We start from the raw sequence: 25,077 nt of genomic DNA on the forward strand, positions 1-25,077 counted from the left end.
TCGGTATTACAGCCATGGCTTTGGCACGTTACCAAAATCATGGTAAAAAATCATATAAGCATGAGGAAAGCTACCATGCATTTCACTGTCAGTGACAAAAATCCTTCATCCCTCAATCACAATTTCACACCAGTCAAGCGAAATGAATGAAGGTTAACATCCTTTGTAAGTTTTTACAAAATATAAAAACCGTAAAACTAATAAAATTTTTAGAAATTTTATTAAATTTTGGAGGGTCATGACCCCTGTGAATCCAAATCTTCCCCAACATTTAATCATAAATTTCATGCCTTTAAATGCTATTATTTCCTTCGAATGACCACCGCACAATAAACTAATTTCTAAAATTCCATTCTTGATTGTCTTTACAGCTGGCTGCAGCCCAGCTCACCTTCGACGAGCACCCCGTGCAACCGCCCGGAAATGCGCTGGACACCGTGGGTTTGGTGCCGAGCGGGGAGCGGGGACCAAGAGCGAGGGACCTCGCCGCCAGGCACGACGAGCACAACGAAGTGGGCTACCATCACCACCACCACACGCACGTCGACATGATCGACGTCAAATGCGACTCCCGTGGCATGGGGGTGAAGATCGTCTTCAGCGGCCCATTCGACGGAGTCATTTACAGCAAGGGCCACTTCGACGAGGCCAAGTGCAGGTAAGCGAGAGAGAAGATTATCATCACCAATGGGCAGAAAATGAGTGACACTAACTGAATGCGTGCTCCCAGGTTGACCTAGCTGGGCTACCAGCTGTTACCGTGCCATGGTCCAATCATAAGAATTATGGCCCAATCGCGATAATCACAGGCCGATTGCGAGGACTAGTAACAGGGGGTTTAAGGGACATAGAATTATTGTAGCATGCCATTACCATAGTTCTCCTTTCTAGAGTTTTTAAAGGAGAACCACTGCAGTGGGCGGAATAGGAATTAATTGTGGCTTGCCACTGTTTGTCTCCCGTTTTATGAGCAGGCTGTTTTTGGTTCGTTTTTGCACGTTTTTTTGCTCGCAAATTTACGCAACGTCGGGCTACAGCGGTGGCACCAAGTCTAAAATGTACGTGTAGAGATTCTGCGTCGAACGCAAACTACGCGACTTATTTTTGAAAGTATTCATGGTGTCATGTAAGCAAAAATTCACTCGTCTCATGACGTACACCTAGAGGCGAGAATTTTTTTGCATTCTGTGCCACCGATCACTTCGACTCCAACCACGAAATACCTTCCTGCCGCTATGATGTGGTAAACGTCAATCGCCCAAGCGTCGTTCTTTCTCCCGTCGGCGGTCTGCATTTTATTTTCGCATTCCATGTGAATGGACCACTTCTACTCCAATCCACGAATTCACTTCCTGCCGCGCTCCACACTCGCCATGGTGGGTGCGACGCAGACGGCCACGAAGTTTACATTCGACGAAGACAGACTGACACGCTACAAATTGAATACGCTAGGACTAAAATCGATTAAATTGTAAAGTATTTTTGTTTGCCTTACATCGGTTTTACTGTCTCCTGAGGATAATTTTTTTTAACTTAGCGATTACTCAAATGGTTCCAGACTCAACTAATATGGCTTAGGGTGGCGGCTTACATTTCAATATCATGCGAGAATTAAATGTGTGGGTATGCGTTCCGGTACCTAAATTTTTATAAATTAAGCTCTGCCTGTAATTATAAGTACTTACAACAAAACCTTTACCGATACCTTATTGAGGCGTATTCGAGGCCGTAAAATAGTATCCAACGGAATGCGTAGGGGTTAAACGAAATACCTTGTGAGGACGGAGATTTCTGCGGTGAGCGATGAAGTTCTTCATTTTCCGTTGGTACCGTATTGGTCGAATAAGGTCATCCGTACCAGCGAAATCGTTGTCTTCGCAACACTAACCGATGCGATAGTAACAGAAAATGAGGAACATCAACGGAATACCTTCTCTTTCGCTCATCTTCACCAGACGGTTGATTTTTCTTCCAGGTACGTGGAACCAGGAGCTGGGCAGTATACGTACTCGTTCACCGTTCCCTTAGACGACTGCGGCACGGTGCCTCCTGGGGGATTCGGCCGCTCAGTGGAAAATATAATCGTCATTCAGACTGATGACGTTGTGCAGGCATGTAAACAAGGTCCTCGCTTCCACCATTAAATGTATAGAAATACTTTCTCCACGAATACTACAATAGAGGATCCTCATGGCGGCCTCTAAATGTGATCTCACCCACGGCGCATTTAAATGGGTTTCTAAAAGTCGTCACTCTTGTCACTGACGGACACATTGATCCGAGTTTCACGAGGAAAAAAGACATAATTAGTTGCGCCAACCCAAATTTATATACATGATGATGTGATCTATCAAATTCATAACTTTTCCATGATATTCCTTCCAATTACAAACATTATTCTGCAAAATATTGGGAAAAAAAGTGGATCGCATGGCACTCATCACCGCGCCGCGGACATTTTTAAAAACCGATTATAATGCGAATGAAGTGGCAACAGCGATCAGCCTTCTGTGGGATGGAATTGAACCTCATCTATGTAGTCCGCTTGACTTTCTTAATCCAAAGTACAAGCTGGAGATCGCAAATACACGAGGCACATAATTGCGCAGGTTATAACTGCATTAATTTCTCATAATGGCGTGCAGTCGCGCGAATACACGAACGAAATTAGAACAGGGGCTATTTTGCCATCTTACATCCATGCATTCTCGCATGAATCTCGACTGCGCCTTCGTACACATGTCATATTGTGCTATTACACAAGGGCGTCCCCAGGATCAAAACTAGGGGGGGGGGCAAGCCATGGTTTTTCAAGTTGTAGGTAAGATTTAAGCATGGAAAAGGTGAATTAAATCAACATTTTAAGGAAACTGTAACAGCTCTTTATTAGTTTTTAAATTATTTTCTTGAAAAAATATTATTTTTCTTAAAGACATTGGCAATTTGTGCTTCTGGGGGGGAAGGGGCGGGAACTGCCCCCTCTGCCCCTCTCTGGTTGCGCCCATGCAATTACGTATCCCGTGTAAAAATGCCTTGAGAAAGGATTTATCAGTAAAACTTTAACTCTAGCATCTACCCTAAACCCTGATTGCTAATTTCCTCTTATCTTATATTACCTGACGGATGCAGGCTTCCTCGAATGGCATAACCGTCCATTAGGCTCCAGAATACTATTTGCATTTCCTTAACGCACCACCTAATATGAATTCATGGTGGAACAGTACTAGGTTTTTGCTTGGTGAAGCAAAAACTTAGTACTGCTCCACAAACTTTTATTTGCAGTCGACTATTTTCGATGGCTATAGCGTCTTTATCAAGACAAACAGTAAATAACAGTAAAAAATCAAAGTTGTAGCCGTCGAAACTAGTTGACTGCAAATAAAAGTTTGTGGAACAGTTCTGGGTTTATACTTCACCATGAATATCTCATCGTTCCACCAATTCACGCCAAACAGTTGATTTCATTGCCTAATATGAAGATATCCTCTCCCATAGAGTAATATATTTTGATTATTTCTAATCTAAACCCATCACCATTAATTTCCAGTGGTAACTATGAAAATAAATAATTTTGAAATCAATCAATTTGGCTTAAACTTTGTGAAAATCCATGTTGAAATGAAAAATAAACAACTTCTGTGAGTTTTTCCTGGAAATTTTTCTTGGTGCGACACGTTTCAGTGCTGAGGCATCATTTTCAAGTACCTACTTAAAAATGACACCTCGGCATTGTAATGCGTTGGACCAATAAAAAGTTCCAGTGAAAAGTTACCAAGGTTGTTTATTTTCATTTCATACATAATTTTCTTTGATCTATCTACCCGATAGTCTGTTTCCAAGAGCGAATGATTAATTCAAATATACCATGCATTTTTACATCTCTTAACCAGTTTATCTAAATTTATTTTTAATTCAGCTGTAACTCTCTCAGGTCCACCGGAGAACGCAGAGGGAACGCGAGGAAGGGAATTAAGGAATTAGTAACAAATTCCCGGTCTTTTTCATATCTCCACTCTATTATACCATTTTTCTGAACTGATGGCGGCTGACCTTTAGCACGCTTGAAACCCACCCTCTCTTCTAGCCAATCACAGGAGAACGATAGTAGAAAGTGTGTAGGAGCCCGCAGTCTCTCTTCGAACTCCGTGCAGTGCAGATCGCTCTCCAGCTAGCATTGTTGCCAAATCGAATAGCACAGCGTTCGTCCGAGAATCTTCCGCTGCCCCCGAAAGTACCGTTACTCCCAAGCCTGGCAACGCTGGTCGGCCGGATGGAGGGGAGCGGAGCGGAAAAGGGAAGGGGATGGAGGGGAACGGAGAGGTGGAAGGGGCAGCGCTTCTGATTGACTACTTGCTATTTTCCACCCAGCCGCCATCAGTTCAGAAAAATGATAAAGCGTTTAGGCACAAGCCTTTTAACCATCCCGCACGTCGTCCCAAGCCAACTGCTAACACGTGCGTTCTTTCCCACCAACACATCCGCTAGTTTCCAGTTCCCAGCTCGTCCTCACTGGATGTAGGGGTTAGAGGAAGGCGTTAGGTATCTCTTGCTTGCTTAGGTATAGCTTGCTCTACAGCTACCAAGTGTGAGAATGCAAGTCAGCACGACACTTACACAGCCATATTTTATTAATTTTGTCACCACAAACGCTCTTTTCCCTGTGCTATCTCTGTAATTTTTATCCATTGCCTTTCCTTCACTCGGTTCAAAAGAAAGTGAAGAACACCACAAGGCATATTATCTGTGAGGGTTAATGCAAAATTTTAGGCCTCAAATTTAGTTGTACTCATTTTGTTAGCCTAGTTGGTGAGGGGAAAATACCACAGGCGAGTCTATGAGATGAGGTACATGACACTGCAGCATAGAATATTGACATCTACCATAAATTCTTCCCTATTTGTTCAAAACATTGAAACAACCAAGCCGACCATTATCCGTATCAATCCATATGGACGCTTGACTATACAAACATGATGTACACACACTACCTATTCCACTTCATCATTCCCTACATATATCATAATTAAATACATGGCACATATTGTTGCTGTATTTGAACAATGGACACCGAGTGAAAAGGTCCTACTTGTAAACTTAACTGCTTATTTTCTGAAGTCCCACACATTGAATGACAATCTATGAATTCCTATTTTATATTAAAGAAAGCGCAAGAAGCTAACTCATATTTTCCCTAACTAGAGTGCTTTTGGCAGGGATGAAAGAGAAAAATAATTTTAATATAGCAACATCACTTCTGGATTAGTACAAATTTTATATGACTTCAATCTTATCATTTTATATTCAATTGCATGAGACTTGTAATTGTTATAAAAACTCCTAAGGTATAAATCCCTTTACTTGGACTCACTAAACCCTAAATAAATTCTGCCTTTTGCCTATGGTTGACCATCTTTCCTTTCTCCTAAACTAGCAAATACATCCCTGATTTTGGTCTATATAATATGTACTGATTATGTGATTTTAATTTTTTCTGATTAGGAAATCTGGGATAGCGCAAGGAAGATATCTTGTGCTACCACCGAGAGAAAAGAGAAGACTGTGATATTAAAGCCATTTGTAGTTGATATGTTGGAGGTAGTATCAGTGCCTGTTTGCACAGGCTCAGTCGACTGTTGGATGGACATCCGTCGCGGAGAATATCCAAATGTAAGAACGCTTCTAATATTATTTTTATTGGGGGTAAAATTCCTGTAAAGACATAAAGATATTAAGCTTCACGTCTAAGAGCTGGAACCAAAAGGATATTTTTTCAATATTTAAATGTCTCTGAAGGAAATAAAAACTTTATTCTCGTCATTATCAAATAAAAATGATGACTATTGTGTGTCTTGACCCCAAGTAAGGGAATAAACAAGATCATAAGAAGAAAATTTAACTAAAATCTCTCCTTTCACCGAATTATTTTATGAAACCCTAATAAAAAATTGAGGAATAGCATACTAAAGAATTTGATTGATATTGATTCAAATAAATTTTAAGTATGTATACAACATTCCTGAATTCGTTCAATAAAACTCTCAAATAAAGATATATGCCATGTATATGCCAGATTTCATGACATAAATATTCCAGTAACAGCCAGGAAACCTAAAACTTATTCTTATTTCAGTATCAAAATCAATAAGCCTTCTGATAATAATAATACAATAATAATTTTGAAATAAGGATGTCTTACATTTCCTGACAGTTACTGGAATATTATTGACATATAATCTCGCTTAAACAAGGTAGGTACATACATATATTGCTTTATTTTACGATTTTATTAAATTCGTTCTCGCGGCTGAGCTTAAAGCCACCGAGTGCATCCACCGGGTTGCGGATGGTGGGTCAACCTTTAGATATAGAGGTTAGCTGCGAGATAAGCGAGTTCTCTCGTTGAATAAGCAGTCGGGGACAAAAAGCGGCGGTATTCTGAGGGGGTATTGGGCTACCCTTGGGTAAGGTAGACCATTTAAAAGATATCAAAACCTGTGAAGATACCGTGACTTGGCGACTGGGGGCCGCCAACAATTATGCCTCTCATCACCCGGGGGAGAGGGCAGCAGCTCTTCTTCACATGTGCGAAGGTGGAGACCATACTGGTCGGTACAGCGACACACATTCCACTACGGGCGTGGTAACATTTACTTTAACGGCTGTAGTACTGCGATGTGGAAGGCAAGGGGAAACCACCACATTATCATCCCGAGGAGTCACAGCTACTCCACTCAATTTATATGATGACATGATGGAATTCTCTCGGGTAAAATATTCCGGAGGTAAACTAGTCCCCCATTTGGATCTCCGGGCGGGGACTACTCGAGAGGGTACATCGGTCAAACGAGATCGAATGTTATGGATAGGAACATGGAACGTCAGATCACTTCGTACCTGCGGTAAGCTAGAGAACTTGAAGGTGGAAATGCGAAGAATGAACCTCGATGTATTAGGCATCAGCGAAATGAAGTGGCCCCAGGAAGGAGACTTTTGGAGTGGAAGCTACAGAATGATACACACGGGATCGCTAAATGGTAATGCTGGAGTAGGCATAATGCTGAGAAAGAGCGCCGGGATGCGTGTTAAAAGCTACCTGCAGTTTAATGAAAGGATAGTAATGGTGAAGATAGATACTAAACCCGTAGCTACTGTAGTGGTACAGGTTTACATGCCTACGTCAGATTATGAAGACGAAGAAGTAGAAGATGTCTACCAAGATATAGCGGAAGTTATCAAGCAGGTAAGAGGGGAAGAAAATCTTATTATTTTAGGTGACTGGAACGCCGTCGTCGGCGAAGGTCAAGACGGAATAATGAGTGGGAAATATGGGCTGGGTAACCGAAATGAAAGAGGAGAAAGGCTACTTGAATTATGCACGGAGCACAGGCTAGTGGTTGCCAACACTTTATTCAAAAATCCCCTGCGAAAAAGATACACGTGGAAGATGCCAGGAGACCGTAGAAGATTCCAAATCGACTACATTCTAGTGAAACAAAGATTCAGGAACCAGGTGAAGGACTGCAAAAGTTATCCAGGGGCAGATATCGATAGTGACCATTAGTTATGATGAAATGCCACCTTAAATTTAAAAAGCTGAAGTAAGCCGTGAAAAACATATGGCAGGTTGAAAAATTGAGGGAGGTTCAGCATCAACTGGCTTTTAAAGAGTCTGTAGAAAATAAAATAGGGGAGGATACGACTAACAAACCAATGGAAGAGAGTTGGAAAACCATTAGAAGTGGTCTGCAGGCGGCAGCTGAGGAAGTTCTTGGTAAAAGAAGAGTCGTTATGAAAAAACCATGGATCACGCAGGAAGTATTAGATCTCATTGAAGAAAGAAGAAAATACAAGGCTGCAAAAACAGAGGAGGGACAGATTCGTTACAAGAGAATAAGGAACGAAATATGTCGTAAAGTGCGGAAGGCTAGAGAAACGTGGATGAAAAGCATTTGCAAAGACGTGCAAAACAATCTTAAACATGGAAAAGTAGAGGCCGCTTATAGGATAGTGAGGAACCACTTTAAAGATGTAATACCCTTAGGGACAAAAACGGAGAACTATTGATTGAAAACGAAGAAAAAGGGAAGAGATGGAAGGAATATCTGGAAGATTTGTACAAAGGAAGTCGCCTCAGAATGAATGCTATCGAAAACGAGAGGGAAGTGGATGCGGATGACATGGGAGCCCCAATATTAACACACTCAATGCGGATGCCTTGAATTCAAGGCATCCCGCGCTAGCCCAGGACGCGGATGCCTTGAATACAAGGCATCGGTCTCGTTAGGTTTCTCGGCCCGCCATCTGCCTCCGCGTCTTCTACTAGACCCTGCAATTGTGCCCAGCGTCTCAGAGTGTCCTCTCCTGTGACTGGATACAAGTCGTTTGCTTGCAGCAGATTTTTTGCCTTCTTTTTATTATAATATATTTATTATAATTTTATTATAATGTTTAATATTTTCTTTAATAACAGTGCAAATTTTAATAATTTTGAACTATGTATGATTGTATACGATTTAGGAAGACATAATATCTGATATTATTGCAAAATATTTTTTCCGCGTGGCGGTGTGTTATGATAAATTTTTTCAGCATTGAGTGTGTTAAGATCGGAATTTGATGCGGCTGTAAGAGACCTCAGGATAAATAAATCGTCTGGCATTGATGACATTCCTGCAGAACTAATTAAAAATTCAGGAAGATGTTGAACCAGCTATACAAAATCATTAGTGAAATGTATACGACAGGTGAGATACCAAAGGATTTCGAGAGGAACATTATAATCCCTATTCCTAAGAAGAAAAGAGTGGAGAAGTGCGAAGATTTTAGGACCATAAGCCTTACTACACATGCGTCAAAGATACTGACAAGGATCATCTATAGAAGAATAGAACGAAAAGCAGAAGAGTACTTGGATGAGGACCAATTTGGATTCAGAAAAAACAAAGGCACAAGGGAAGCAATATTGGCCCTAAGACTGCTCATAGAGAAGCGAATGGAAAAGAACAAGCCAACATTCGTTGCATTTGTGGACTTAGAGAAAGCATTTGACAACGTGGATTGGAGCACAATGCTTGGAATCCTAAAGGAAATTGGGGTTCTTTATAATGACAGAAGAATCATCCACAGTTTATACAAAAACCAAGTAGCCGTGATAAAATCAGGGCCCAGCTGTGAAGAAGCAAGAATTAAGAAAGGAGTGCGACAAGGCTGTACATTGTCACCCGTAATTTTCAACGTTTATATTGAAAAAGCCTTTAATGAAATCAAAGAAAAGGAATTGGGAGTGAATATCCATGGAGAAAAAATTAGCATGCTAAGATTTGCCGATGACATAGCCGTTATAGCAGAAACAGAGAAGGATTTGAAAAATATTCTGGTTAATATGGGTAGGGTAATGAGTAGATATCAACTGAAAATAAGCACGAAGAAAACCAAGATCTTAGTATGCAGCAGAAGAGAAGAAGTCAAGACCAACATTAAAATAGGGAGGCAAAAACTGATAGAGGTGGATGAATTCTGTTATTTGGGAAGCAAGATAACTAGTGACGGGAGAAGCAAGAAAGAAATTATCAGCAGAATAGCCCAGGCGAAGAGAGCATTCCACCAAAAGAGAGACCTGCTTACAGCGGGAAACTTAAATATGGAAGTGAAGAAACAATTTATAAGAACCTACATCTGGAGTATGCTCCTATACGGAAGTGAGGCATGGACAATGACCGCAGCGGAGAAAGCAAGGATAGAGGCCTTTGAAATGTGGTGCTACAGAAGAATGATGAAAATCAAATGGATCGACCGAGTTAGTAATGAGGAAGTCCTCAGAAGGGTAGGAGAGAAGAGAAGCCTCATGAAAACCTTAATAAGAAGACAGAACAGCCTTATAGGCCACATCTTGAGACATGATGGCCTGATGAAGACAATCATCGAAGGACAAGTGGAAGGCAAGAATGGAAAAGGAAGACCCCGAACAAAATACATGGAACAAGTAAAGAGAGATGTGAAAGAGAAGAAATACGTAGGAGTGAAAAAATTAGCTGATAGGAGAACTGAGTGGAGAGCTGCGTCAAACCAATCCTAGGATTGTTGACCAGTGATGATGATGATTAAATTCGTTGAGGATTGCTTTCGAAGTTATTTATCCAAAAAAAACACTCATTTCTAAATTTTCTTGGTGGCAATGACCTATAGTTGTGGAACCAAATATGGTTCAGGACAGACTATTGTATTCATCCACAGTCAATCCTGATTATATTTTCAAATATCAACCTCCTGATGCTCATTTTTAAAATTTTGATTCTTGCTGAAGAAGGCAAATTCCTACCTTAATTGTCAACTATCAAGCCTTCTTTACTCCACAGACTGCTCCTATCGAAGAAGTCATCAAAATCGGAGAAACGCTCACCATTTTGGTCTACCTCAAAGACGAAGAAAACCAATATGACATAAGGGTTAGAGATTGTTGGGCATACGATGGAGAGGATTATGAATCACCCAACACAGCAAGACTCCAGCTGACAGACACGGAAGGTTGTCCAAAGTAAGTACTAAACTTAACTCAAAACTTCTGGTGTGCAAGTAAGCAAAGTTTCATTATCAGAGCCATTATCATCAGAAATGATAGAGATCTAGGAACTTTGCAATGAGACTATTTTTTTAAATATAGAATTAAAAGCACATTAGAATAATATACTCCATCAAAGGCTTTAATTGAGGAACATTTTCAAAATTAGCTTCGAGCTGCAGGAGAGAAATTATCTCACGTTATGCTTTAACATCAAATATTCAAGAAGGAATAAATTGGGCATAACATTCTTGAGGACAAGGAAAAGCCAAAAAAAAAGAATGAATATGTAGGCTATATTCAAGTGTTTCCACAACAATTATTTTCCGAACCAGCATGAATAAAAATGTGTCTGGCTAAAATATTGGAGTATGAGGGTGTCTTCATTCTCACAGCTTATTAACAATGATTTCAGTAATTCCACAGTAAACCCCTTACACATGGCTACCTGCATGGCATTTTGGATTTTCAAAATGTTACACACATGACACGCATTCAGTATGCATAGTTTAAAAATCAGTAATCCTAAAGCTTGACAGCTAATGACTGGACAGCTTGAATGAATCCATAAAAATCATGGTGTCCAGTGTGTCTGCACCACATGATTACACCATTAAGGTCTACAATAAGCAACGATGTATATACGAAAGCATTTAGATGGAAAATCTATGGATACTGACGCATGAGTTGCATGGGAAGAAGGGAGAGTTTTGTGAAAGCTTTTTCACATGATGCATAATACCTATGATATGGTAAGTGTCTAACATATCTCTAGACAATAAGATGAAATCATAAAACGCAAGATACCAATATTTTTAACATCATCCTGTTTTACAATCATCGTATAGTCTCCATGATATTGAGGTACAGCTTTGTTCTAAGCAAGCCCAGAAAAGTTTAGTCTTTTCTATGATACCTCTAAACCTAAAAATATACGGTCTACTAATCTGAAGTTTCAAACCCACCTTCAGGAAGAAAAAGCTTATACATTTCTGGAGAAGAACTTACCAGACAGGAAGGACTGGAGCCAGTGTTATTGCCTTCAACAACATTACAGCATTCAAGTTCCCCGATAAAATGCAAGTTTTCTTCACCTGTAATATTGAGGTAAGATATTTCAATTAATTTTCACAATTATTATCCACAACTGGCACTTAATACAATATTTGATAGTTATTGGGAATGACTGATATAATTATATGTTTGCCATTATTCTCTAACGGTGAAAGCCACATATAAATAAAACAGAAATATTATTTCAAGAAGTAAAGAAAAATATGTTTCACCTTTCATGGATAGCTGTTAGCATGTTTACAATAACATTCGAATATGGTAGCATATTAGTTACATAATATCATATGGATTCCCTCCATGCGCTAAAAGATATCCTATAGTTTGATCACGTGAAAAGCTATGGCAGACAAAATCAATGTTTTGTGGTAATTGAGAGAATAAATATGAAAAAATAACTGATGGAATAAATTAACATGTCATTTTGTATCAATACCAAAGGTCTTTTTAATTGCAAGAGAGAAATACTGGCTTTCCGGGATTGGTGGCAATGGTGGCTATTATGTTGTATATAGGGAAAGCTGGCTAGAGTGGGCAAGACTACCTTCACAAAATTTCTCCACTGTGGGATAACTCATTTCTGCCTGGAACATTCCTGCAAGCAATTTTGATTGCAGGTATTGGAGGGCCTATTAGCTGAAACATTGGAGTATGAGAGTTCTGAAACAGCCTGAGGTTTCTTTTCATACCATACTTTCATCAGAGAATGTAGCTAACCTACCAAATGTTGAAACCGGTTGGTAAATGAAAGAGTAACTTAATATGTATTGTCAAAAACTGAAATAAATTATTTCACCATGTGAACAACTTCAGTTTGAAGTGAGAGAAAAATTCAACAATACATCATTGTACCTAGTAATGAACGATCATTTCCGTTTATTATCCACACATTTTCAACACACCCGTTGCATCATATTTAAACGGTTTAGCAGAAAAGGAAGACCTAATCCCTTTATGATGACACTTTTGCATTGTGACCGGTTGGACGTTAATTTTGAATAATCATGGTAGATGTCTAAACATCCTATAATAACTGGCCAGCAAGTTGCAGAGTAACTAGAATCTTATGTTATTGCCAAACAGTGGCAGTGACTCCATAGGGCCCGAGCCCCCTCAAAATTCATTATGGGTGTGAGGAAAAAATGTGTCAGGCTTGTTGATTTTTCCCGGGTGTCAAGATTTCAAGATTCGAGTTATCAGGGTTCTAATGTTGATCATATGACTCTTCTAAAATGCTTAAAAAACTTAAAACTCACCACTTATAAAATTTTCCCGGGCAAGATCCCCCCCCTATATTTTTTGTAAGGCGGCATCCCTGTTACCAAAATAACTATTTCAGGGAAAAGTTTTGGTATAAATTAAAACTTTTCCAAGATGTCATTTTGTTAGCGTCACTTGCAAGGTGCTCAGTTAACATATAATAAATCAAAATTTTCAGGACACACATAAGTTTACTATCAAGACGATAGAGCTCGGATGTGGGAGATATACATATATTGCCTTGAAGTTAAAAACAAAAAACTTTACGGGATTAAATAGTAGGTATGAAATAAGACAAATGAGTGGATGGGATAGCTTTCAAACTACATAATGTTCGGATTGTTAACTAGTGATGATGACGAAGGATCATGCAAAAAAGATTAAGCAAACAACAACAAGAACAATAATTCTAAAATTCTACATTATATCATCCGTAAAGGCCTGACAACATTATGTGTATAATTAGATTATGACTTCAGTTAAGTTAGTAACCTTAATCATGGTAAATACATTAGTACATTTATCACATAGAGTAGTATGTATTTTTCTTGAAGCATATCAACTATTTCCTATATTGATATTATAATTTTAAAAATATCCGATACTAACAGGACAATCAATCATGATTCACAAAAAGTTCAAAGTTTGAAAAAAAGAAATATTTTATGGCATTCGGTTCATCCACCTTTTATGACACTTTTCTAAATAAAAAATGACAACCTTTAATTGAACATTTCCCAATAAACAGATTTGCCAAGGGGAATGTGATGGACGATGTTCTAGTGAACCCACTACACCAGTAACATTTAGTACGCTAAGACCAGGACAAGAAACGACGTCCCTGTGCAGCTATGGAAGTAAAGATCCAAGATGTCAGACTGAAAGACCAACCACAAGTAGGTCTAACTGCTATCCAGGAGAGAACTGCACAGATGATTCTACAATTATCAATGGCAATAGAGTCCCTCTCTGCGACCCTGGATCTACCGACCCCAGATGCATTACCACTAAGCCTGATATAACATGTGAATTTGGCTCAAAAAGACCCGAATGTTTACCTACTCGCAGACCAGTGACTCCAACACGCAGACCTATTCCCACACCATCTATACCTCATGAGAAGGATGACTACCACTCCAAGGATGATGACCCAACATACCATGCCTGCCATTCATGTAAGTTATTATTTCAGTATTATCCTGTTTCCCATAAAAATTGAGATTACATATTTGCTGGTAAACCACAGCCACTATTTAAACATTCCTTTCCCTGTCTCTCAAGTGACCTTCCATGGCAATGAACGGTAACTAATAATGGCCTTCCATTCAGCATTAAATAGAAAGCAATTCTATTCCTTCATGCATAATAATCATTTCTATAATGCCAGTGCATAATGCACAGTACCGAAATGGCAAGAAAGAAAAGAACATCAAATAGTCATCTGAGGTTAATCAAATAGCTCATTACTGTAGCTAACTTTGAAGTAAACTCCTTCCCAAAATTCTCCAGGCTTTTTGGAGGCAATTATTGATTTTATGAATTAGTGAATTTAATGCACAAGTGAACAACATGGTTACATTCAATAGGATATCAGAGTAATAAAATTACAAAGATTATATCATTAAGAAGACAAAATTCCAATTATCTTGTCCAACATACTAAGGTCTCAGATGAATTACTGTTCAATCACATGCACTATGTAATCATCACATGTATGTACCTTACAGAAAATAAGTAAACACAATCAATAGTAACAACTTAAGCAAACACATAAAAAAGGAATTAGACACACGAATAAGGGGCATAAAATATTTCTAATGTAAAAAAGAACACCCATATCAACAATTGTGATATTAATGCATTCATAATCCAAGACATTAAAAAACAAATACATTTAGCTAGGGGAAACGGACAGAGCAGTAATCTAAATACATAAAATTGAATTTCACTAATATTGAAGCATTTACTCTAACAAAAAATGAGGGATGGTTATTGAAATTAGCACTGCTTTCCACCTGATTAATTAGGCATGTTATACAATAACTATATTTTGATCTTTACTGTCCACTAAACCATTGATAAAACTAGCGCCCACAGACTTATTCTAATTAGACATAGATGAAATAACGGTCTCCTGCAGGAGCTTACCATCACATGCCATTATCACTAAAGTTATTCGAGGGAGTTTCACCAACTCCCCGTCAACGACCCCTAAACAGAGTTGCTACCCTGGCAGTACTGACCCGCGCTGCCCAAGGCCTTCGCCTCCACAAGCCATCTCCAAACCAGTTTGTTATCCTGGCTCTAAGGACCCAAGATGCCTAAGGTACCTATAATTTTTTCTTTTATGTCAAAACATTCTACACATTAACATTTTTTTCATTTTGTATGATTGGTCATGATTTCTCTATTATCAAATATCCAGAATAGGAAGTAACATGATATTTTTCAAACAGCTAATCCGATATGGACACTACAATCCTAAATTGATAACTCATTCTTTTCCAGGCCTACTCCACCTCCAACAACGTCAAATCCAGTGTGCTACCCTGGAAGTAATCATCCAAGATGCCTGCCAACATGCTATCCTGGAAGCACTGATCCTCGCTGCCCAAGGCCTACGCCTCCACAAACCACCTCCATACCAGTTTGTTATCCTGGCTCTATGGACCCAAGATGCCCAAGGTACTTATAATTATTTCTTTTATGTCAAAACATTCTACACATTAACATTTTTTTCATTTAGTATTTTATTTCATGCTACAGCAAGGTATCACCTAATAATATGGGGACAAAAGAGTAACGTTAAGAAATGAAATGCCACATGTATAACTTTTTAACATGAGACAGGCACTCTTTTATTATCATTTCTTACCGTACAAAGTATAGTGCATTATGTGGAAGGGTTTACTATGACCATTAAGCTGGGAACATTTTTTCTTTAATCTGGAAACCAAGTTTTAGAAGAAATAAGCTCAATTTCGGCAAAATTAAGGCAATATATTAATGCCTAAAAATGCATACTTTACCTGTTCATGACTTTTTCTGCTGATATGGCCTATTTAAGGACATAACCAAGCAAATTTTTTCCAATGCCACAAAAATGGTCTTTATGCACTGCAGATCTGCAGCTTGAGCTAGTCTGTTATTTCAGTTTCTTTTTAATCCTATAATACTGAAATTACATCACTAAAAATGTATGAAGAAATATCATGTTAAAATATTTATTGGAATGTAGGTCAACGTAAAAAGGAGGCACTATATTTACGTTGACCTACACTCCAAGAAATATTTTAACATGTATTAAACGAGGTCAAAGTAAGGAGGAAAAAAATTATTTTTTAAAGAAATATCATCCAAATAATTAATATTTAATGAAAAACAACTAAGGTATCTTTACATTATTTGTTTACGTAATTCTTATAATTGCCAAATGCCTATTTGTTTTTGAAGGCAACACTCAGTATTGCTGAGTTTTAAGATATTCTTCTTAAAGTTGCTCTGCCTTCATGGTCATAATTTATATCCTGGGAAGCATGGCTGAATACTGCATTATAATCTGCAGATAAAATTATTGAAATACCTCAGGTATGAGACAGGAATAATGAGAGCCCCAATACATCAGTGAGAACATATTTTTTATGCACTTAAAAGAGGGGGAACGGGGGGCAGAGTGAAACAAATATTCGAAATTTAGTTGTAGATCCACTTTTATTTATTCCAATGGCGTTTTGATACATTGGGTAATGAGATGCCTATTTGCCCATTGTACAACACAAATTTCATAGGTGAGAAATATTTTCTAGTATCTGTGATTATAATTTGAAATGAACCGTGCATTTGTTTCACTGTGCCCCACATAGAGGAACCATAAGTATTTCAGTCAATGATCAAAATTTCAGATTCTTCTTTGTGGCAATAAGCCGCTTTATGTTTCAAGTTGGCCTCAGTGGCAACAGGGTAAAGCCTTTGTAACCCGCCGGGCCGTCGTCCGTCCGGGTTTCACTTTCATAGGGGAAGGGGGAGGATAGTTTGGGAGGGATTGCTCAAGGTAAGCGAGTCGTGGTTCGAGGGCTAGGGGAAATAGAGGGGGGGGAAAAGGAAATGGAAAAATAAGTTAGGGTAGGTTCACTTGCTGAATGGAGGCTGGCGCGTACGAAATAATGAAGGCTTACGTAATAGTTTACAATTCTAACAACATGTTTAATGCAGTGGCGGCTTGCCCATAAGGACTCTCGGATGCAGCCCGCCCCTCCCAAAGATTTGAAAAAGGAAAAAAAAAAATTAAATACCAATACAATAGGGTGGTTTCCTATTATTTTTTTATTGCCTAAATCGAAAGATTATTACTCCTGGAGTACGCATTTCAAGCTTTTAAATTTTTAAATGACGATACCAATTTTTCGCGATTAAACGAAAAGTGAAAAATTTCAAGAGCGCGAAAACGCGATGGCTAAGTATGAATGCCGGGAAAAGCCCGTGTGACGTCATTCTGGTTCCCGCTGCCGCAAAGTGAGGTAACCATGGGGGAAGGATGTGTGCGCCGCTGAGATGCAAGCTGCTAGCAGGTAGCAGAGTACCATGTACCATGCTAGCAGGTAGCGCTTGGCTTAAATAAGGATTATTAATACCTTATCAAACGATGGAAACTTTCCGACCATTGGCAGTTTCAATAGGTGATTATTAAGAGATGTTTCCCTGAGGTCTGTGCCTCATGCATGCATTGGTAATCTCAGGCAATGCAAAACTTCTATCTACCCGTATAGAAACTAGGTCCCAGTGACGTCACGTGGAGTGGCATCGCATGGGCGCCAATCTGGCTTTTTTCAAACGAGGTTAAAATTTACCATTGTCATTCGTCTAAACTGGGATTTCTAAAACCAAATAATTTGTATATTATGAATGCACTAATGGTGGGTAACGAATCGCAATCAATGCCTTTCGATTTCTTTGATGAAGGAAACAACACTATCATACATCTATTAAACAAGGTGTTTCTTCAATCGCATACATCGAAAATGTAGGAAAAACACGCAAAAATAGCGCGAGAGATTCACGTTTGTAGCCGCGGGGAGCTGACCAGAACGTCCCAATCCATCACCATGCAGTTATATAAAGAGTGGTATTGGTGGGGGCTGCTGGTGCTGTGACACGTCTGAGCTTGTGCCTTATGGAAGTCTTGGGACGCCGCCCGAGCATGCGCAGAACGACGTATCTAGTGAGTTGACATCGCCGCGCCACCCGGCGGCCGTATAATCTTGGTGTTGCAGTGTTTCAGAATACCTTGTTTTGGTGACCAGTTGAGTTATTATATGTAAATTGTTTTCATGTAAATAGGCCTAGTTGTAGTTGAGTTAATCCAGTTAGTGATTGTTAGTGTTTTAGTGTTAGTGACTGTTTTGTGCATTAGTGGTCTCTAGATTGCCTGAAAAACTCACTAAAGTAAACAAAATATTAAAAATTTTGACCCCCCGGTGGAGTGTGCCCCTCCCCAGTAGTGCAGCGAGGGGGGGGGTTTTGGGGGATAAAACCCCCCGCAGAGCTCAGAGAAATTTTCATGTTTAATCCAATTTACTTAATTGGATTGATATTACTAATAGAATAGTGTAAGTATTAATAAAATATCCCTCAGAAAGCCGTAAAACTCACCATTTTGAACCATTTGTCTTAGAATTCCGCAATTAATCAATCTCGCACCTACCGCTTATCCTGGAAGGTATTCCATACCCCCACACAACCCGGTATTAGTTGCACCTTAATCCCCCCCAGCCTAATTCCTAGCTGCGCCCCTGCCCCTCCCAGCATTTGACTCACGAGCCGCCACTGGTTTAATGTGCACTTCAATTAGGAAATTTTCCACAAAATACATAAATAAATGACTCTCTGAATAACAAAAATTAAACTACTGCTACTGGCCAGTTAGGTACCTTGTAACAACAATTAATAAATGGCAGAAAAGAAAATAAACCCTGATTACAATTGTTGGCGTGAAATATTACAAAAATGCTTGAAAAATGACAAACGCCAATACCAAATAATCACTTATTGTCCTACTAACTACCATTAACCATTCACACACACACGGGGACACGGGGGGACTAAAAAAAAAATATAAAAAAATGTACGGGAATATATCACTGTTCTTCTTCTCTTGAATGGAAGAGAGAGGGGAATGGGGAATGGGACTCTTCTGATTCTGTTGAAATTTGGGGATTTTGGTGGCTAGAGTACTTATCGCTCTCGCGGGGTTGCTGGTGGAGAAGATTTCCTCGGCTGGCTCGATATTGCGACTAGTATCGCTGTGGGATGAGAGAACTCCTTCGTTGGCGCCGTGGATTGACGTCTTCGTGTGCGCGTGCTAGGAAGATACCGTCTTATCTCCTCTTTCCAAAGTCACCGCCGTTTAAATCTCGCGTCTTTTTCCACGCTGGGCTGCCTCTCTCTCTCTCTCCTCACAGGATGGATGGTTCGCGTAGCAGAGCCTTCGGCCGACTCTCCAGCAAAATAGTAGCTGCATGTGGCCCGCACTCCGCTTACATAGCCACTTTCTGGGAGGGGGATGAGTGAACGGAAAAACCCAAGGCACCGGGTTTTTTCGGCTATTCTTCGATAGGGGAGGGGGGGGGGGTTTCTGTGGAGGGTGGGGTTGGAGGATTTCATCACCTCCGTACGCAGGTGTTCCGGCTTCACAGTGGGGTGGGGAGAAACATGCTACGAATCACGTAGACGACGGAACTTTCCACACTTCGTAGACGGAAGAATCGTGGGAGGGGTGGGGGACAGAAAAATACAAAATCTAGTCATTCATTCATCACTTCACATTCACACACACACATTCACACAAAATTTCATGAGCATTTACACAAAATTAAATAACACTTTACAATATTTATACGACCCTTCATAATTTACGCAAGCCTTCCCTACCTCGTAAACGCCTCTTTAATACACCATGAACCAAGCCAAACGGCAACGGCTACACCTTTGCCTGCTAATCTTGGGATAATGCGTTCGAGTCGTACCTGAGTGGGTATTTAAACACTCAAGGCATGGATATGTATGCCCAGTTGCGTTTGACAGGTCCCTGGAAAACCAGATTAACAGATTAGCCTCTTGCAATTACAGGACCGATGGAATCATCAAAAATGCAAAAAAATATTTTAAGCACCTAAAATTTTAAAATCTCTACCTCGATTTTTTAATAAGGGTTTAATAAAAAAATGAATTTGTAGGCATTCAAACAAACATAAATTAGGTACTCATATTGCACCACAGGGGAGACTGGGGAGGACTGGAAAACATTCTCGAATACAATTTTTGTGAAAATATTTATTATCGGCCTAAATTAATTTTTTTTGTAATACTTAGCTGCCTTAACCCTTCTGAATTCCACAGAAAATTCCTCGAGAAATTAGAATAGGTGAATATGTACTGAGGAACTTAGCATTTTATGAACATATGAAATTTGTCCCCTCCCTCATTCCGGGTGGCATGGGACGGTTATGTGGGAGGAATGGCACACTAAAGTAAATGTGCAAAAATGGTAAGAAAAATACATAAATGATTGATTCAAAATTCATAACTAGGGGGGGCAAGCCATGACCAAGTATAGTGACATTTTATCTTGGAAAAGGTGAATGAAACCAACATTTTAAGAGAATTATAACAGCGAGTTATTAGTTAATGAAATTATTTCCTTGAAAAAATAGTTTTATTTTAGCTACATATCTTGTACTAATGCATAAAATTTTTCGTGGGTTTAAAGATAATTTTTCGCATACTTCTTTTTCAATTCAGTAGGTACTGTTTTTGCTTAAAGACTTTTGAGATTTGATGCTTCTGGAGGGGGGTGGGAGCTGTCCCCCCCTGCCCCTCACTGGTATGCCCATGAAATAGATATTGTAGTTATTTCACAATACATTAATACGATTTATGGTAGTATTCAGAATTCAGTTTCAAAAAAATATTATATCTATGAAAGTAATGTTTTCTTGTTGTCTTCTAAAAATTAAAAATTGGCTCCTCTTTTTTTGCATGAATTTTACATTATATCCATCATCATACTCATTACCACAACCTTTCCCTGTGTAGTACAAAATAGAAAAACCTTTTCACACATCAGATTACTTTTAAAAAATTACCGAGCCTCTGTCCTTGGATGCTAATGCTTAGTGCATGTCTTAATATTGCAGATTTAGATGAATTCTTTGCTCTTGCTTCCTCTCTCACACTTTTACTTTCATCAAAAACCATCTTTACAGCTTCCAGAATGGTACAACTTAGCACTGGTATCCTATCTGGATGTTTTTCACTGGTACCATTCTGGATCACTTTTGAGGCATAACTACCTAATGCTAAAAATTAACTGCTTTATAAAATAAAACTTAAAAAATAATAGTGCTTGGAAGGAGTGTAACACTGTCCCATTCCACCCACATATCTGATATCCCAGACTCCCTTATGGGTCATTTTGTATTTCACATGTATCATTATAGGCTTTAAGAAGCAACTAAGTAAATCGTGAGTGTACCCAGCAGGGGCAGGGGGTGAACAGCTGCCCCCCCCTACTCAAGTAAAAATTCCTCACTTGAAACTTGACTGAAACTGGGCTGAAACTACCTTGAAACTCACTGCCTTGCTTCTATGCTGAAACTGCATTGAAATTGAAACAAACCAGTGGAGTTTGGAAGAGGGATGGCAGTGCAGTAGCAGTGCAATTAAGAACTCCAGCTACACCAATGAAACTCCCTTGGCCGACTAAACTGAAACTCCCTTGGCTAGCTACACTGAAACTCCCTTGGCCACTAACTAGACTGAAACTATCTTGGCTACCAGCTAGACTGAAACTCCATTGGATAGCTAGGCTGAAACTCCCTTGTATGCCAGGCTGAAACTCCCTTGTTTGGCTGAATACATTTCCCCTACCCAATCCATTAAAATTCCCTTGTGAAATCATATGAAACACAGTAAATTAACAACTTGCGCAACCCAGCCAACAGTGGATGATCACATAACAGAATTATCCCGGAATTTTGCATGCATGATAAGAGATAAAGGGTGGATAGGTGATTGCGATCAACAATAGTTATTATAACTGCAATGACCACAACATTTTTCAAGACACAATTTATTAGAACATGAAAATACATCAATAAATTAATAACTGTTAAAAGCACATACAAAAATATTCCAAATGAAAGAAGTCATGGAAGTTAGATGCTCCTGAAAAAGAGAAGAAATATGACTGATGAGAGTCACAAACGACAAACGACGGCGCGGCATCCGCGGCATTGATGACCGGTCGGTGTATTCTCCTCCTCGTCCGGGGTATCCATGAGGCAGGAAAAGTGGACGGTAGTCGCCAACGCGTAGAAAGAAAAATTCGTTATTGGCTACATGACCCCCGAAAAAGGAGCTTGAAATCCTTCAACGTGCCTGGATTAAAACACGAATTCAATGTCAACGTTCTCATGGCTAAACATGGAAGGAATAAACATGCCATCAGAGAAGTTAAAACGCTTACCTCCAATTATGACTTCAGTCACCACCACCGACCTCGTTCTCCCCTTCACCTTAATTGCGATTAATTCTTGCCGTTAACAAACGCCGAAGTACCGGGAAAATATTCATGCCATCAACCTTTTCATGCCAAAACCCATGCTCACCACTCGTCTTTCGCTCCTAGCAACTTGAGAGAAATAACGGCAACCGACAGCTTGATGCGCGGGAAAAGATGTACGTGTTGCCAAAAGCTATATTAAAAAAATACATTGCCGCTGAAAACAGGGGTCGTGTATATGTCCGGTAGAAGGGTTCCGTATATGTTGGCAAAATTTACGGTGGGTAGCACACGCGCAGCAAGGGAGAAGCGGTTCAAATTCATGAGGTACATGACCCCCGAAAAAGGAGCTTGAAATCCTTCAACGTGCCTGGATTAAAACACGAATTCAATGTCAACGTTCTCATGGCTAAACATGGAAGGAATAAACATGCCATCAGAGAAGTTAAAACGCTTACCTCCAATTATGACTTCAGTCACCACCACCGACCTCGTTCTCCCCTTCACCTTAATTGCGATTAATTCTTGCCGTTAACAAACTTAAGAAGAATCTTAAAAAAAAGGGGATTAGGGTGTTGCTTATTTTTTATTTTTTCTCGGATTTTTGATTTCTACCTCTTAAAATATGCTATGGGGTGCAGAATGGATATCCTAAAAATTTCAGCTAAATTTTTTAACATTTAGAGGTCGCTCAAAGAGCATAAATGCAATAACATTAAATTTTCCCAATTTTTTGAAGTAACACCATATTCAGGGGTAAGGCACGATTTTATGGTCCTAAGGGCCTAAATTCGCCCCATTTTTACGTCCGCTCAACAGTTTTCCAGGAATACAATACTCTACCGCGAGCTACAGCCGCGCGTCACACCCCTGACGGCGAGCTGGTCGCTCGCGGGCCGCATTCACGGTCAACTGATCACGGCATTACGCCCCCCTCGCGCCTTCCCTAGCGAAAGTCGGCGGAAGGAAGGAGGAGTTACCTAAAAACCTGTATGGTTTTACATTGTTATAAATTCTGGAGACTTTTTCGTTGAAATGAATTCGCAGAATAGATGGAACCATTAAGAATGATGTTTAGAGATAACTGTGTATGTTTTCTTACCCAAGTTTGCGTGTTTCACATTTTCTTTAATCTCATCGCAGTCGGATTTTGAATGGCGTAGAGTAAATTTTCGAAGTCGAAACGCTATTGACAAATACAATGTTGTTTATCGCGCGCAAGTCTAGTGAAGTATTCCTCATCGGCGTCCCTATAACAGCTATCGCTGCTTGTTTCGTGAAAAATAAGCTGACTTTGATTCGCGAAGTGCTGCAGTTGTTCCATCACCACCACTTAACCCTGAAACAAGAAGTGTATGCAAATACGAGACTAACGATGATGTCCGTGGTCCCGTTCCGGAGTATTATGTCGAGAATTCAAATAATTCAAGAAATACGGGAAATATATTAAATAGAGGCACAGTGTGCAGTGAGCTGTTAAAATTCAAGATTTATTTTTGACGGCCATCTACGAAACAGCTAAAGAATGACATGGAATTGAATGAAAAATTGGATCAGATCTTTGATATTGCCGCGGTAAATGCTCTGGAAGTTACTGGTCAAAACGATATGGATAAAGTGCTCTTGAAAATACAGAGGCGACCGGGACACCTACTTCAAAAGATCCTAAGCTTATAGAGAAAGAGTTTTCAAAATATTTTTCTTACTGAAAAACTTCCATACATTCATTAGTTTTGAGTTTCTGCATGCACCAACAAAACTAATCACCCAAATCATAGACATATATATTATGCGCATAATATGAAATGCATTGTAAACTGGCTGGTTGGGGTGAACTTGGTTTACCGGGACAACTATAAAGCCTTTGGCTTGCCAAATAATGAGATCCTTAATGAAGCACTTAATAGAGAGAGAGGCGGCAGAGAAGTCGGCGCGACGAGTAGAGAGGAAGAGAAGATATGACGAGTATAGCAGGAAGTCTGAATTAAAGAGTACACAGAAAACCAAGTAGGCCTTGTAAAACAAAATCGCTATTGATTCCCTTTTCATGTTATTAAATTGCTGTTAATGATACGCCATTCTTTTAAGAAATAATGATATTTTAATCTTAAGTAGTTAGGATGTTTCTGAAACGAATTCTATTGATGATACGCCAACGGAGTTGTCAAGTAAAAGATAGATTGGTAGGAAAATCCTCATTACACCCCAAATTGCACTGATCTTTGATGCCTTGGGCATTAGCGCGAGATGAGCAGCAATGGTTCTTGCTGCTACTATGTTGTAGTAACAGGGGTTACTGTCTACTAAAGGAAATATTTACTAATTCGTTGAATCAAGTAATTAAATATTATTTTGCATATTACGTCATTAGGTGGTTCTATAAATCTCATGGCTGATTGATGAAATAAAAACAATATAAAAGATTCCATAACTCACCGGAATTGCTAGTGGCCGGGCCACTGCTGAGATTGTTCACAACTGCGTTCAATAATGGAGATTAGCGAACATAATAAAGCATTTTCAATTGATTCAACAAGCGTAAATAGAGGTAACTAACTGTTTTCATATCTAAGGTTCTCAGTCTATCGTTTTTTTTTGGGGATTTTAAACATGAGAATTTCCTTTTTTT

General features: G+C 39.4%; 1 protein-coding gene across 1 annotated transcript in view; it reads left to right on the plus strand.

Moving 5' to 3' along the window:
* The window catches only part of LOC124154357 (mucin-2-like), a 70,126-nt gene that overhangs the window by 29,401 nt on the left and 15,648 nt on the right, over window positions 1-25,077 (plus strand). Inside the window, exons 3-10 of the mRNA XM_046528040.1 lie at window positions 372-658; window positions 1,976-2,111; window positions 5,500-5,667; window positions 10,356-10,534; window positions 11,530-11,665; window positions 13,638-14,064; window positions 15,062-15,215; window positions 15,398-15,574. Coding sequence (XP_046383996.1) covers window positions 372-658; window positions 1,976-2,111; window positions 5,500-5,667; window positions 10,356-10,534; window positions 11,530-11,665; window positions 13,638-14,064; window positions 15,062-15,215; window positions 15,398-15,574 — 1,664 coding nt within the window. The remainder of the gene's footprint in view (window positions 1-371; window positions 659-1,975; window positions 2,112-5,499; window positions 5,668-10,355; window positions 10,535-11,529; window positions 11,666-13,637; window positions 14,065-15,061; window positions 15,216-15,397; window positions 15,575-25,077) is intronic.

The sequence above is a fragment of the Ischnura elegans genome, chromosome 1 (genome assembly GCF_921293095.1).
Source record: "Ischnura elegans chromosome 1, ioIscEleg1.1, whole genome shotgun sequence".
NCBI classification, from domain to species: domain Eukaryota; kingdom Metazoa; phylum Arthropoda; class Insecta; order Odonata; family Coenagrionidae; genus Ischnura; species Ischnura elegans.